The sequence below is a fragment of the Nestor notabilis genome, unplaced genomic scaffold, assembly GCF_000696875.1.
Source record: "Nestor notabilis isolate BGI_N333 unplaced genomic scaffold, ASM69687v1 scaffold20017, whole genome shotgun sequence".
Lineage (NCBI taxonomy): Eukaryota > Metazoa > Chordata > Aves > Psittaciformes > Psittacidae > Nestor > Nestor notabilis.
In genome coordinates, this window is record NW_009935372.1 from 19858 (window position 1) to 36845 (window position 16988).

Genomic DNA, 16988 nt, shown 5'->3' on the forward strand with positions numbered 1-16988 from the left:
GCAGTGAAGGTGTATGGCTGGGCATTCATGTGGGTGTCCATTTCACATGGAGAAGAGGAGGGGTAAATGGGAACAAGTTACTCCTGGAAGATTCCAACTTGACACAAGAGGAAAATTTTTCACAATGAGAACAGTCAGCCATTGGAATAATCTCCCTGGGGAAGTGGTGGATTCCCCAATAGTGGGCACTTTGTAAGATTTGTCTGGACAGGGTGCTGGGACATCTTGTCTAGGTCATGTTTTGCCAAGAAAGGTTGGAACAGATGATCCTTGAGGTCCCTTCCAATGCAGTATTCTATGACTCATTAAGACAGTGTCTGTGGCAAGCCAGGACAGCTGGCAGAGGTGAGCACTGCCACTACATGGACAATATTTGGTAACCAACAGAGTGCAGGGTGTCTGTTTTGTTTGTAAAGGTGTTTAAGATTTTAAGAGAAAAACTGAAGAATAAAAGCTAAACTTGGCATTAGTAGTAATGGAACCATGCTCGATTCGCTTTTACGAGAAAGTTTTGTTAGCTAAATTGAATAGCTGCTTCTACACAGACCAACAATTCAGTTTAAAAGCTTTTGTTACTATTGATAGGTAAGAGAGAAAAGATTTTATATTAAAACAGTGAAGAGGGTGTTTGTAGTTGAATTCAGCACTGATACAGATACAACTTCATAAAAGCTAGGGAGGATGTGTTTCAAATTTCTATTTTAGTTGTGGTTACCCCTTGAGTGCAAAAATCTTATGTTTCAAAAGTAAAAAAAAAAAAATAGGGTGAAAAAAGAGCACAGTACAGGAGGCTGATTTAGTCAGTGACTTCTCCTGTTCATTTGTGTCAGATTTGATCTTGATACAAGGTCTCTATACCATGTGCTACAGTGTGTTTTACAGTATTGAGCTGGGTAGTAGCTTAGCAGTAATACATGGTTGTTACTTGGAACCTTCAGAGCACCACCGATACCAGCTCCTCTAGCAAGAGCATGGCAAAGATTATTTGTCCTAAAAGGCAGCATGATCTCCAGTCCTTCACATAAGCTATCGAAACATTCTTGTTGATTTTATGGGAACTGGTTAATGTGACAGCAAACTGTAACCCGAAGCTCCTCGCCAGGGTATCTAGGCTTGTAGTCTTAACACATCTCACAGATCATCTTTCATGTCATAAATGCAATACCAAAACCACAGTTGAAGTCCTCTTATGATAAAGGCATTGAATGCTGTCTGTTTGTTATATGTGTGTATTGATTTTCTAAATTGTATTTCTCCAATTCAAGTGAGATTTGCGAGATGTACTTGTGTTTGGAGGACAGCTGGCTACCCAAGCCCAGAAAGGATAAGTGTAAACAATAATTTTGTCTGTTGTAATGTACTGTGCTAGTAAATAATAGAGAGCAATTACCAATTGAAAGTTGGGAGTTAAATGCAACAACATGTAGTTGCATCCAGTCCCATATTCTGTCAGTCATGCCCCAAGTAGAAACAGCAAATCAGTTTCACAACAGAAAACATTAAATAGAGCTCCTTGTTTGCGTGAGATTGAAAAATGAGATATCAGGCATACAAAACTGAAATCTACATTAATATAGTCAAATATCATAGCATGCCAGTGACTATAGAGTGCCACGTGGAGCTCATAACTGGAGCTGATGCTTAGCTGAAAAATAGATTATTTTAGCTGGTTCCAAGTTTATTGTACTTATGTTGCCATGAGCTTGAAATGGAAGAATTTACTTATTTTGCTGTCTTATTAGATTGATGTTCCAGAAGAAGGCAACAGGAGAAAAATACCCTGTTCATCACAATGTATTAAGTGAGTCAGATCAATATTATTTTCTTTGTCATGTTGATTTAGTAAGAAGTAAAAAGAAAGATAACTTTGAAGCAAATGTTATCTGCATTGAGGTTAATATGGTTAACAGTTTAAAAATTAAGATCTCAAAACTGAAAGTTTTTGATGACAACATCTTAAGACTCATATCAGGTAAAAAAAAAAAAAAAAGCCTAAAAACTCACTTCATGGCTTGAAAAAATTGGTAGATCATTTTATCTTTATAAGATAAATGTTATAATGTTTATAATAAACGTTTATATAGATATAGTCCACTCACTTTCCTTCCTTTTACGAGTCGTATTAGAAAAGCATTTCCCATAATTTTTCATTCAAATTGGTTACAGAGACTGTGATCCAATCTGGTGAATTTGAGCAGCACTGCACTCTCCTCTCTTTGCTCCTAGCCTTGCTACTTTCTTCCAGTATCCTTATAAGACACAGCATGGTAGGGCTCCCACTCATTCGAAAGAACAATATAAAATGGGACTGAATATAGCTGTACTTTAAGTAGAGAAATCTATCTAACCTTAAAGTGTGTAACTATACAGATGAATCTTAAAGTTCTCCAGATTAAATTATCAAATGTACTTCAAGCACTTTGATTTCTGATTTGCAAACACTTGTACTAAGATTTGTTCACAAGAAACAGCTTTTATGCTATTTTTACTCAATGATGATTTATTGGATTTCGCAATCATTCATTTCAGCAATTAAAACATTCAGGCAGAGGGAGGAACTATTAGTATCAATGGGATCATTCAGTTTGTTCTTCAGATTGAGTCTGGCTTGCCTTAGATTAAACTTAATTTTTAAAAGCTGCTTCTGCAACTAAGGAAGGAAGAGCGAGCTAGCTCTGTCCTGAAGCTTTTGCAAAGCTAGGAGGGCAGGACAGAGGTGGGAATCAAGCCTCTGCAATGGTTGTATGCTATGATGCTATAGAAAGAATTAAAGCCTATTAATCACTTTTTTCATTTCTGAGAGATCAAAAATTTTCTTAGACTAATTTCTTATTATATTATTTCATTTTATTATTTATTAGTTTATTATTTCATATATTTATATGAGAAAAAAATATAGGGTTTTTTTCAGTATTTCAACAACCTATGTGAAATTTATCCGATGCATTGATGTTTCGTTGATGAATAAGTTATTTTCCCATGCCTGGGGTGGATTTTAGAGGATAAAGTTTGTAAAGGTAGATAAAAACTAGGTTTCCCGTATGAAACCTCCATGTATTTGGGATTTGAGACACATACACAACACCCATGTCCCACCCATACTTCATTGCATCTAAATTTGATACTAGCTCAAAAAAACTATCAAGCTCTTAACATAAGTGTATCAGGACACCTACTTGGAGGCAAAACTATAAAATGGGTCAGGTAGCCCATAAACAAAGTGATTCAATTTTTGTTGTTTGGAATAGAAATATGGTCTTATGCAAAATGCTGAAACAGGGATTGTGATGCAGAAGTTGCATCCAGCTCCTTCATCCTCCTCAGAAAGCAGAGATGAGAACCAGGGCTAGTCCCCAGTTTTCCACCTGTTCTGTCTTCAGTGCATTCTGTCATCTAAATTGTTATATCGATCCATATTGTGGACAATGCTGCCATATTATTAAGTGGGCAATAATAATGAATAAGGCAAGTAAGTTTCTTCTCTTTTTTTGTGTGCAGAGGCCCAAGATGTGTAGCACGATTTGAATATATTGGAGATCAGCAAGATGAGCTCAGTTTTTCAGAAGGTGAAACTATTATCCTGAAAGAATATGTAAATGAAGAGTGGGCCAAAGGAGAGCTCAAAGGCATATCTGGAATCTTCCCCTTGAACTTTGTGGAAGTAATTGAAGATCTGCCTGGAACAGGTATGACTATGTTTGCAAAAATCTTTAAGAACATGGTTTTGTCCTGCATGTATATAGGAGAAAAGTGCAAAAGGACAATGAATGCAGGAAGGAGGCAGAAAGAGAGAGAAGACACATTAAAAAAATCAAAAGGAATAGTAGGACTTCTTAAGAAGCTATTCTTAATAATCACTTTGAATATCTAAACTCTCTGTCATTAGTAATGTTTTGAATAGTCATTGCTGCTATTCTAAGTTGTGCTTTACTTATGTAGGTACAGGAGCAGCACTAAAGAACAAGGTGGAGGTTTCTTCTTCCCTTCCTCAGGTAATAAAACTTCGTAGATGAGGGCCAGAATTTACGCAGCAGTTTCATAGCTTTACATAGACTTTCTGTTCTAATGTCAGATTAGCTGCACAACTTTATCCCTGAATGTAACACAATGCCCACAGCACACAATGCTGCATGGCCCCATCTTGAAGTCTGACAGTTGGCCTGAACTGATTGGATTCATAGCTTCTGGCAAATTAACATCAGTAAATTCTTCTCCTTTGTGCTGAAGCAAATTCTTATTAGCTCTATTTTAAGTATTGCTGCAGTGGTCTAATTTTGACTTGATTAATCCTGTCCCCTGCCACCAGTGATAAAAAGGAATGTGTCTGAGCCCAGATGAAATTCTGTGGTAATTGCTGAAATGCCATTCTCATCTGCATCTGCAGCAACACTATTGTAGGAGAGAAAGTCAGGACACCCGTGTTCTGTACAGCTGCTTTCACCAGCATCCATCAGCTTATGGGCACCATTAACGCTTCTAAAATTAATGCATTTCTTCTGTTCACTTGAATAGAACAACAGACGCTCAGTACAGTGGTGTGAAGCACTTCATGATTTCACAGCAGAAACCAAAGATGATTTATCCTTTAAAAAGGGCGACTACATCCAAATACTGGAACAAGTAGATCCAGAGTGGTATAAAGGAAGACTGAATGAAAAGGAAGGGATTTTCCCAGCAGTTTTTGTTCAGATCTGCTCAGGTACAGTGCTCCTACTAGATTATTTCCGTTATTCCTTGGGTTGTGACAGTCATGAGTTCTGGGAGAACCCAACTATTCCATTGCATTAACAAGCCACACACCACTGCAGTCCTTAATATCCTAAAGCTAAACTAAGTGTTGAACCACCCTTTCTAATGGCAATGTAATGCTCTAGTCATGGGAGGTAACACTGATTATAGGATGGCTTAAAGTTTGGTTTAGGCACACGCAAAACAGGACCCTTGAGCTGCCTTTGGTAGGAATTCAGGGGTACAAAAGGTGGGGGGGACGACTGGGGAACCACTGTTTTCCTCAGCTGAAAAAAAAACACTGCAGCATAGCCAAAGAGCTGGTAGAACTGTAAATAACTGTAACTGCTGCATCTTGGCACAGATCTATTGTAATGCCCTTGGTGAAGCAAGGAACAAAGGCTGCTTGCTCTCCTGAAGCTTCTGTTTGGTCCCCAAATCACTGCAGTCAAAACCTTCACAGAAGACATAAAATATCACTGTTTTTTCCCATTGCTTTTGCAAGTAAAGCTATGAATGAAAGTTGACAGGAAATAAATTCCACCTAACTGGCAAACAGCACACACTAAGTGCTGCTTCATCTCCACTTACAAAGAGGAAAACACAGCTTTTACTAGATATTACCACTGGAAAGTTAAGTAAGTGAACTTTCATTTTAATCCTCTTAGAAGCAGAATTATGAGAATGTGTTAGTACTGTAAAATGAACTGGTGGCAGTAGAGATTTTTATTCCAGTAGGCCAGTGAATTTGCCAAGTAGCAACAGTCATAACATCTGGACAGCCTGTAGCACAGCAGTGGGGAGAAAACATGAGAATGACAGAAAACTTCTCTGGAAACAGATTTATTTCACTCCAACCCAAATAAATAACTTGTTTTGTCCATGTTGTGCAGCCAGGGTAGAGCTGTCACAGTCTGTAGGAGGGAAGAAAGGAAAAGCCAAAGCTCTTTATGATTTTCATGGAGAAAATGAAGATGAGCTTTCCTTCAAAGTAAGTACCTCTCTTAGACATTTTGCCAAAAGGCCTTATGCTGCTAAAGAATGCTAAAAAATACGATTTATCCACTGTGAAAGTAGGTTTGGAACAAGAAAGAACAAAACACATGTAATAGGAATAGATATTAACACATTTGATAAATTGCCTCAACAAATTTTTGCCCTTACTACTTGTGTTTCATATTGGCAGTCTTCACTGAAGACATAGAAAAGAGGTCAGGAGGTGCAGAATTCCGCTGACTTCTCTGATCCAGTAAACACGACAAGAAACAAGCAAACCTGATTTTGCAGTACTTTCAGTTCTTGATCAGTTGATATGGTCAAGGGAACATCTCTTTTTTTTAAACTATAAAGACAGCAACGAGGAGGAGGGTAACAGTAAGAGTGCCAGTGCTACAGCAGCAGTGGCTCCGAGACAGCTAGTACAGCAAAATCTGAGTTTGGCAGCACAATACATAGTTGCCACAGGAGCAAGGGGAGAAATTAAATACTTGGTGGATGCCCAGATAGTATTAAGAAGCATGAACAAGAAACAGTGAGCATGTCCTTGTAGATTCAAAGTCAGGACTTGGGTAAGCTTATCCTCAAAAGCAAGTTTCTGAGAAACAGGAGACTCACTTACACAACAAGCCCAAAATTTTGTTTATCAATCAGCTGAAACACACTATTTTGTCTTCTAAAACTAGCAAAACAATTAGTTCCAGCACTAGCTGCTTATGATGCTGAAAAGATAGATGATTCTTTAAAGCAGAAAAGGGGAACAGAGGTACTGGCAGAAAGGCCAAGGCCATGACAGTACTTCAGATGAAGGGTGTGGCATGGGATGATGAAAACAGGAGCAAGGATCACAGGAGCTGCAGATCATTTTAAACAGCCACACTGACATGCTTAGATGATTGCTTTCCTTTTGGGGAAAGGAACTTTCCTTTGGAAACTTTCCAACTGCTGGAAAATACCAGGACTAAATTGAAAGAAGGAAAAAAGGGGAAGGAAAAAAAAAAAAGCTTAAGTGTTTTCAGAAACAAAACCCTAATAACAGAGCAGGGAACCACACAAATAACAAGCGAGGCAGAGGACCTGTAAGCCAACTCTCTTGTATACCTACCTGCATGGAGAGCTTCAGCAATGCAAGAAGTTATCCAGCAGTGCTGTTTCTCCTTCTGGAAGGCACTGATTTTTCAGTATAGACAAGTATTTACCCTAAGAGAAGCTTTGGCTGGTTTGGGCAAACAATCTCAGAGATATAACCAACAGAAGAGACTGGCCATATCCTACTTCTATTTGATTGGTATTTATTGCTTCTGAGTAACATCAGCTATGCATGTGTTAGCACTGCATGGTAAGCTATGCTGGCTTACATTACTCCTTCTCTTACAGGTTGGTGAGATAATAACAGAGCTGGAACCTGTGGACGAGGACTGGATGAGTGGAGAGATACAAGGAAAGTCTGGGATGTTTCCCAAGAACTTTGTTCAGATTTTAAAAGCACCATGAGTGTTGCTTCTCCTTGTACTCCCTGCACACAGGAGAGAACATTTTCTGTCCTAAAGGCACAGCAAAGACATCAATGTGTTTTGACTATCAATGTTTTGCACTACTTTTTCTAGACAGTCATACTAGTATCTTGAAGTCAAATAAGAAAATTGGAGTCTTTTGTGACAGTGTATGTAGTCATGCTTCATGAATGCTCTAAGAGCAAATACAAGCAGGAATTTTAGTGGTTTCCAACTAGGGAAGTACTGTGGTGCAACACCATTTTAACTTAAAATAGAATTCTAGTATATTTGCTATCTGGTATTACATTTATCATGCACAAAGTCTGCATAAAGCTTCTTTGGGCTTCTTTCAAATCTTTTTTAAATTCAAGTTTAAAAATTGTTTTTTAAGATCTAATTACAGAACTCTGTATGTAGGTCAAGTTTGATATTCAGGTTTCATTACTGCTTGACTTCCACATTAGCAGTAGAATCCGCTTGTTTTATGGCTTAGAGGATAAGGAAGATAACTGATACGTCATAGCAGAAAAATACCAAATTTGATTTGGGTAAGAGAGGAGACTCAAAGCAAATCCTTGTGTAACATTCTTCTATTATTATCCCAAGATGCTTATACAGGAAGATCACAAAAGTAAAACTTGTAAGTATTTTGCTTCTCAGTGAATAATGTTCAAATTGGTATGAATCATCTTAGACCTCCTTACCCCCAAATCCTTTCCAGAAACAGGTTTAGATTTTCCTGCTGCCCACTGTTCTTCACGCACCATCGTGCCCTTCTTTCTCAGCTGCAGTTAGTTTAACAGACACCATTTACTGAGCTTTCTCAGATCCCCTCCGTGCAGTAGCTGCACTATTCCAACTGTTTGCCCCTCCACCCCCTTCGTGTAAAGTGGACAGCTAGTCTTCACTCAGCCTGCATTTCATTTGCCACTCAAGCACTGGAACATACTTAAGTAACACCATTCCTGTCCTTAACATGAAGAATATTATACAGCCTTGGGTTTAGCTTTCAGCAGACATGGGATTAGTTTCCAGTTTGTTACCACATACCAACTATACAGAGCATCATTATAAATGGTCTGTTGAAGCCTTAAGGAAAACATGCCTGGCAAGAGGTTACTTCAAGCAAAGTCATTTAGTGAAAAGCAGCAGTGTGACTTGAGCAACAGACTAATGGAGACATGACTGATGCAGCTTCATGTTATTACCAGAAGTTCCTATAAATTCCTTTTTTGCAGCACCTGACTGACAAAATAGTTGAACACATTTTGATTAACTGCTAACTTCATCAGACTGGAACAGAAAAAACTTCCCTGCAGTTGGCTCTTGCATTGCTGACTGTATTCCATCACTTTTGTACTATGTAGCAAAAAGGAATTGGTAAGCTGTAAGCATGAGTCCTCACTGCAGAAGAGATGCAGGTCAGTAAGTATTAGGATACTCTACAGGATTGTCTTGTGGGTCTGGAAGTTCAGGTTGCAAGAAGGCCAACAGTTGAGTGGTGGATGGAGACTAGAGGCATCATGTCTGATCTTGAGATGGTTTTGACTTAGTCATGTGCCTGCCTACAACATTACCAATATGAGGTGTAATATTATGACAAGTAACTCCTGCTGCCAAAGATTGGGGTGCATCTAACTTAGTGTCTAAGCAAACTGGTAAGGACAGCCTTCCGCCTCCGTGCACGGTGCTTTGGTTACCACCACAGCAGGCACAGCTAAAACTGAACCCCAGGACCCCCTCGCAGCAGGGAACGGGCATCCAGTGTCAGCAGCAGACTGGAGCTCACCTGGAGTGAGCCCAAGGAATATGCAGCACAGGCATGAGGTCCTCAGCGTTGTTTTACTCTGCAGAATCACAGTTATGCCACAGTACCTGCAAATACAGACACAGACCTTAGTACTCCTTTTTTATTTCTCTAGAAGCTTCGTGAATGTGAAATGTTGTGTATTTAAACTGCAGCAATACCATTCACACAACTGGGGAAGGCAGATCACACAATTTTAATTAAGCAGAAACTGGATTTCTGCTTTCATTAACAGGATTAACGTAAAAACAATTATAAATCATGTGCTATTCTAGAAAGATGGGAACATGACAATTTATGAACCTGTTACTCAGTTTTAACATCCCCAGCAAGCCTATCCAGAACTCCTGTGGAATCAAACTTCAGTGTAAGTCAAGTCCACCAAGGACAACCCTTCCCCCTCCCCAAGTTTTCCTGCCAGGAGATTCAAAGGTTCTTGTTGTTTAATCCAATAAAACAGCCATCTCCTCCTAGAGAAATCCAAGGAACCGAAAACCTACCTAGCTTTCCTGACTCCTGCAAGCCCCCTAAAGGCTTTTCAACCACAAGCAGTGGGTGGGTCACCCTACTGAAGACAAGCTTAATTCCACATGACCTGGGCCAACGCAATCCCTGACCCTCCAGTGATCTCAGTGTGGGGACAACAGCAGAACCAAGCAAAGCCCACACCAACACGATACCCAGGTCCCCCCAAGACCCACCACATCCCTGGGGTGGTGGATGAGGCTGAAGTGTATGATGTTTACTTACTGTTTGTCTGGCAGTTTTCTAAGATTTTGATACAAGTCTCAAAATTACTGACTTTTTGTATTTTTTTTTTTTCCAATTTCATCTTCCCCCTTTTTATAACTGTGTATTGACCGGTTGTTTTTGTAATTTCCACTGAATGTGTAAAGTCAGTGCCTGACTACTGCCACTGCTTTATTTGAACCATCTCCTCCCGATCACGCAGGGCAGGAAGAACAGCAAAGCCTTTTCTTCAGAGCAAGGAGTGCCATCTAAAGGCTGCTTGCATTACTACAGCCTAGTTCTTGAAACAAGTTCGATGCTCGGCTTTTACAGGAAGGGATTTTCTTAAGACTTAATGCCTAATGTCACCATGAAGCTGCATGCCGGTCGTAATGTAAAGTTCCTAAGGTGTATACAGTACAGAATCTGCAAAAAAGGGAGAATGAGGTGGAGCACAAATCCTATCTGCAATATAGTAGCAAATTTCAGCTGTAGCCTTGAAATTCTGCTAGACCCCACATAGTATGATAGTAAGAGCCTCATTTATCAAAAACATTTTCTGTTTGACCCACCCTCTGGAGATAGATACCTTCAGGAAGATGTCTGTGTTCTGTGTACAATTAAGTGTCCTAAATAAATCTTTGGTAAGTCCAGTAAGTTTGTTATGGTACCTCTGTAAATTAAGAATGTATTTAACCAATAAAATTTTTATAATTAAGTCACAATGGCATTGCAATTGGTGAGCACTGAACTTTCCACAAGTTTTATGGATCTCATTCTGCTTAAATCCAACAGCAACAAAAACCCTAAACAAACAAAGCAATCCAAACAACCTACCCCCAAACAAACAATATAGTAGTATCACATCACTTTGCAAGTGGCCCAAACCCCTCAGAGAATCCTTACGGCTCTAACAGAGTTTATTCCAGCCCCCAGGTATGTTTCACACTTACACCTGCAGCAGCCAGCTGTCATTGCAGGTGTCACACAAGACAGCGAAGCATTACTCACCGTGGCAAGATCATTTGAGATGAATGCCCAGGCTGACCCTGGGCTGATTAGCAATTCTACACATCCTTTCAGCGCGTTCTGCTGATTGCTGCTATTCATACACCACATCTTTTCAGCTGGAATTTGTACAAAGAATACAGAGGATGCACAAAATATTCCTTCCTGCTTACTTCTCCCCCATGTAAAACCACTGTAAATGTATGAAACGCATACATTTACCCACAGTGCCTGCATGGTAATGCCAGCAGTCTACTGTTCCAAAATATAAATTGAAACCCAACATGCATAAACCAAGGTCTTGTTCTTTCCCCAAACCCTCTTGGACTAGCCTTTTTGCAATGTGCACTTCTTAGACATACAGCTGAAGGAAAAAGTAGCAGGATAAAAGACACAAGTACTCAGAAATTACACCTTCAGATTCTACCTCTTCTAGTCCAGAGTGTACATGTCAGTTGCAGTCCCTTAAGATTTACTTGGTGGAACTACTGCCAAGCAGAGACAACACAGCCAGCACATGACCTTTACTGGAAAGCTGATAGATCTTACTCCGATGCCAGGCTTGAATTTATGTACATACATATGTATGTACACACCTGCACTGAAACTTACTGCAGTAGATTCAAAGATCATCAGTCCCACCACACTTACGCTAAATCACAGTTTGCTTTTCCAGCTCCAGTGAAAAGTGCTCATTTTTGTTAGGAAGCAAAGAGGCATTTCTTGCAATATATGGCTTCAAAAATATGACTCTGTGGGACTCTTGGAGGAGAATGACATCTGCCTGAACACTACAGACGGAAAGAGCAAAGCAGATTAAAAGCAGCACCATTCCTTTTGCCTGCTTCAGTATTACGACAGTTTTGCAGACTCACTACGCTTCCACTACACAAACTGAAAAGCAGAATGAGCAGGCCTACATTTACAGTCCAACAAAGATGGTTACCCAAGTAGTAAGTCACAGGCTACTCTAATATCATCCCCCATATTAAAACAGTAACTTGGAATCACAACATGAGATCACATCTCTGCACTCTCCCAAATAAATTAGGAAACATTCTTTTCGTTTTGCCTATGATTTGCTCCCCACCAAAATTACCAACCAGGAAAAGAAGTCCCCAACAAGGAAAAGTACAGCCCTCACGGGTAGCAACCCTCTACTTTCCCCCTAGTGTCTTTGTTGCAACAGTAAATTTCATTACTTTCCTCCATTTCTTGTCAAAAGCTATTTCAGAGCTGACTGCAAGAGCCGCACTACCTCACAGACTTTCCCAAATAGTTCAAAACCATTTTATTCTCTAGTTTTAACCAGCAAAAATGCCACCAGGTGACAGAAAAAGCACTCAATTATTCAGCAGATCACTTCAGTGTGTTCAGAACATTGACTGTTGCCTTTTTATGGCAGAATTCTTCCCCCTTAAGTTCCACAGGTGTTTTAACTGTGATTACGCCTACCCCTCACTTCTCACAGAGGTAGAACACACAACCCTGCTCTTGAGCACATTCTGCACTGATCAAAACTAACCCTGCTTCCATTTCATAATTACTGATTTGACATAATTTGACATAATTACAGATCTGACAGCTTTTGAATTCCAGACACAGAGACCGAGTCTATCCCATGAGAGATCACATCAAATTGCCGCCAAGCAGCTCAAACATACGTAATTCTCAAGGATACGGATAAATCCCTGAGACTTCCCTATATTAAGCCCCCCTTGAAACAGCAAGTTTCCCTGTGTGGCACCCCATTTCCCTGCACAACGCTCCTCTTTGACGCATCTTTTACTGCAATGACCTCTGCACATGCCCGCAAGATTTCTTTTGTGAGGACCAAAATTCCTAGGAAACCTCAACATTCAGAACCCTTAGTATTGTACTTTCCACCTTTCAGAAAGGACAACCTGCTTTCTTCCACCCATCTCACACCACCAGTCATGAAAAGCAGTTCTCCAGAAGTTCAGGATTTTTTACTTAAGACAATGCGTTTACCTGATGAAAATCCCATACCCTGTGCCAACACTGCCTAGCAGCAAAACAGGCAACCAAGCAATAGGTCCGTATATTAGAACTTTTATTTTCCATCATTTTTTAGTTTTAGACAGACTCTTGCACGGGCGGCTCGTATCCATCAGCTCGCTCTACTTTAGTGCCTGCCTCGTCCCCAGAGGGCTTGCCAGCACCACCACCTTCTCCATGCAGCTCCATCAGCTTGCCCACTAGAAAGAAGTGTTATAAACAGTGAGAGATGCACCTATGCAAAGAGTTTTAAATTACTGAATTGCTCATCAGATACAAATTAAACCACCAGAACTTTCAATGTGGGCACAGTCAAGGCCACTCCAGAAGGCTCATGCAAGGAGATGCTGCTGCAGTAACTGACAGTCAGACAAAAGCAAGCAGGGAAGTGCTACACAATGAAACTGCAAATTAAACTTCTTTAAAATAAAGAGGTAATGTCAAGAACAGACTGCTGCATTATATGGGAATGTCAGAAATGGGAAAATAGAATCATTCCATGTCATTTGGGACCGAAACATTTTGTCATCATTCATTCCCAAGCCAAAAAACCTTTAAGCATTCAGCAGCAGTTTCAGGCAAGAATTCAAAAACCTCTGAAGTTCAGGATTTGCACTTGGCTGTCAAGCCTCAAAGCCAAACACTGGACTAGAAGGACAAGCTTCTTCACTATTACAGCTACTGAAGCTTATGATGCTGCTTTAGCATCTTTTATCAAAGAGCAAATGCATTTTAAATTAACAGCTTCCCACCTCCTCCTCTAAGAGCATTAAGCGTCTGCAGGAATCAACTTACGTTCGAACTTGGGCTTCTTCAGCATCTTAACCTTGCGGACATAGACATCGTGAAGAGGGTAAATGGACTGACACGCCTTCTCTATGTCTTTGCCAATACTGTCTGGGATCCTGAGAAAACAAGAGCACAGCAGCCCCAGAATGTTAAACATTGCTCCTTCTTCTTCAGCAGCACAGACTTAGAATTCTTAAGAATACATGATACTCTACAGAAGTGTGTATTATCAATGCTACCTTCACTCTGACTGTTTAAGTACACTTAGATTCCAAGACATTTTCCTTGCAATGTTAGAAGGGATACAGTACAAGTGTGCTCATGTTGAGAACTAATCTGCAACCAAACTTCTGGAAGCAAACACCACACTTTGGAAAACTTCCTTCTATCAGAAGAACCCAGAACATTCACAGCCTCTACTGATCACAATTACAATTTTAGCCTGTAGAAACATTAATCAAAAAAATTCTCTGGAGAGCCTAATTCCACATTATGCAAACATGATGGCTGATGGAAGCCAAATACTATGCAGAGACTCAGAGTATTTGAAAAGAACAGCATCCTGGGTTTTCAACGTGAGAGCCACTTTGCCTGATCTCTGCCAAATGCTGTATGAGGCGCCTGCATTCCCCAAGTACTCCAGGAAAACTGACCAACAAGCAACCATTTAAACCGTAGAGGAGAAAACCCCAATAAAACAGAGGCAGAGCTTACAGCTTATTGACAACTTCTTTCAGGTCGTTGGTTTGGACCTCTCGGGTCATGATTTCCATCATCTTCTTGCGGATCTGCCGCACCTGCTGATGCTGGGCATATGAGGTTTTGCGGATTTGGTTATTGCGCTTCTTCGTGAAACCCACGCAGAAGAGGCGCAGCAGGTAACCATCAGTCGTTTTGACATCTACATGGGCTTCAATCATTGTCTAAAAGAGAAACAGCCATCTAGCATCAAAATGACAAACAGGTTTCTCAACAGCACCCACCTGACATTCACTAACATCTGCTGCTACCACTGCGCATGCAGCTGTGCATGCATCAGTGGCTGCCTCCTTTCCGCAAGCACTGGCAGCAGCACAAACCTCACGCTTTACACACCTGCCACTTTTTGACCATGGAGCACATTTTATCCCTGGTGAGGTCCATTCCATGGAAGTTGGTCAGACAATTTTTGCCCTGAACGTCCTCAGTTACCAGCTTAAATTTACGGAAGGCAACCTCATCGTTCTGCAGATCAGCCAGGCTCACTTCAAATACACGACCCTTCAGCCCATCAGAGGCAATTTCTGTGTTAAGAAACAAATAAAACCTTTTATTAACATTAGAAAAGCACTATTCAAATCAAATACTGATTTTCCATTTTATGGTTTCTAATAGCAGGTGATACCACTAGCTTCGCAGCTTTGAAGTTTATATGCATCTTGACCAAGAACAACTCAAATCATAGAACCAAATACTGTATTTTGTTAATTTTGTGAGGAATCTTTTTAGGGTAATTGTATCAGACGCTGAACACAAATACCAGTACACAGCAGATCCCAGGATATGTGATAGTTTCCGGTTGGGTGTGGGTTTTTTTTTTAATAAGTGGAAGTGGTTACAAAGTATTTGGAAACTATGAACAGTAACAAAAAGATAAACCTGCTCAGCAGAGATAAATCAGCAACAACTATCTTGAATACAGCTCTAACAACTAACCATTTTAACACTGGCCCACTCAAACTTGGTTTACAATGACCCTTTTTTACTTCACATGTATACAGCTGAAAATAATGCTCATCTTAGTAACTTTAAGGGAAACCTGAATAGTATATTGCAACTATTTAGCCATTCCACACCGCTGACAGTCTAAAAAATACCGGTGCCTCTTATCTGGATCATGCTGCATTTCTAACAGAAGCTCCTCTTTCCTAAGGTGTGCCAGATCATACAAAAAGCCTTCACCATTCAGTGACACGTGTACTGGTGCTGCCATGAAGTTAGCAATTCCAGTTCTAGACATCACTTTACCTGAAAGTTTCACATTACAGTCTCTTCGAACATGATGGTCTTTACAGAATCAAAGAATGGTTTGGGTTGGAAAGGACTTTATGATCATCTAGTTCCAACCCCCTGCCATGGGCAGGGATGCCTCACACTAGCCCATGTTGCCCAAGGATCTGTCCAACCTGGCCTTGAACACTTGACAAGGGTGAAGCATTTACTGCTTCTTTGGGCAACCTGTTCCAGTGCCTCACCATTCTCACAGAACTTCTTCCTTATACCTATCCTGAACTTCCCCTGTTTAAGTTTGAAGCCATTCCCCCTTGTCCTATCACTACAGTCTGTAATAAAAGAGTCCTTCTCTGGCACCCTTGTAGGCCCCCTTCAAATACTGGAAGGCTGCTATGAGGTCTCCACGCAGCCTTCTCTTCTCCAGGCTGAACAGCCCCTATTTTCCCAGCATGTCTTCATACAGGAGGTGCTCCAGCCCTCTAATCGTCCTCGTGGCCTCCTCCAGACTTGCTTCAACAGCTCCATGTCCTTGTTATATAGAGGACACCAGAACTGTACACAGTATTCTCCTGTAACAGTCTCCACATCTGCCTGTGTGGTAATCAGAATGACTCCTTAGTTCTTAACATCCCTCAAACTTGTCAGGTTACCCCAGCAGCAGTTCATTAAAAACTTCAGGCATGTCCTTCTGTACCCTAGCCACAGCCTGGTACTCTTGGACAAGCCAGGAGCACATTGTATTAACTTCCCTGCAATCAAGCTCATTTATTTAAACAACTCTGTCAACTTCAGAAAAGTCATTCAAATCAAGCGCCTTTCATCTTAAACTTCCAGGTTTAATAACATTATGAGTAAAAACTATTTGTCAGCAGTTCTCCAACTGAGCCTCACTTGGAGCCAACACATGGAACAAATACATCTCCCTTGACCGCATAAAGCCCCACTACTCACTAGTTCCTTGAGTCCTGGTGACAAGCGTCTTCCCAATGTTTCGGATGTTAAACATTGCTGGTGCTTTGACATCATACCAGTCTTTTTTGGAGAAAGGATCAACCCTTAATTTAAATAAAGCAGAAAAGATTTGGTTCACTGACTTTTCTTAGATGAAACCGGTCTGAAAACCTTCCTCCCCATATGCCTTTTAAAATTAAAATGGCAACGCTTTGTGCTTTCAAGTTTAACATGCAAGAATGTGAATAGTGACAGAATTACACACTACAGAGAGGCAGGCATACATTTCCATCTACTTTAGAAAAACTGAAATCAGCTGCGAAGACATCATGAAGCTGAAATGACAAACCATACAGCGCTACAATTCCATCTACTGCTCAAAAACGATACAGGCAATGTGCTTTTTAACTTCCTCACGAATACCCCATTTCGCTCCTTGACTTCTGCTGTCAAAATGCACCACGTACAACAAA

At 40.5% G+C, this 16988-nt stretch overlaps 2 protein-coding genes across 2 annotated transcripts in view; one reads left to right on the forward strand and one right to left on the reverse strand.

Annotated features, from left to right (window-relative positions):
• The window catches only part of SH3D19 (SH3 domain containing 19), a gene marked incomplete at its 5' end in the record, with an annotated part of 19520 nt that extends 12302 nt beyond the window's left edge, over positions 1 to 7218 (forward strand). The window contains 6 exon segments of the mRNA XM_010017822.1: positions 1743 to 1801; positions 3499 to 3686; positions 3940 to 3992; positions 4513 to 4699; positions 5622 to 5719; positions 7102 to 7218. Coding sequence (XP_010016124.1) covers positions 1743 to 1801; positions 3499 to 3686; positions 3940 to 3992; positions 4513 to 4699; positions 5622 to 5719; positions 7102 to 7218 — 702 coding nt within the window.
• Positions 7219 to 12817: 5599 nt separating this feature from the next.
• On the reverse strand, positions 12818 to 16662 carry RPS3A (ribosomal protein S3A; the record flags this gene model as incomplete). Its single annotated transcript, XM_010017823.1, has 5 exons — positions 12818 to 12983; positions 13579 to 13688; positions 14287 to 14495; positions 14668 to 14855; positions 16516 to 16662. Coding segments are annotated over 5 exons (776 nt in total), but the record flags the coding sequence as incomplete, so codon positions are not given.
• Between the last annotated feature and the right edge of the window lie 326 nt (positions 16663 to 16988).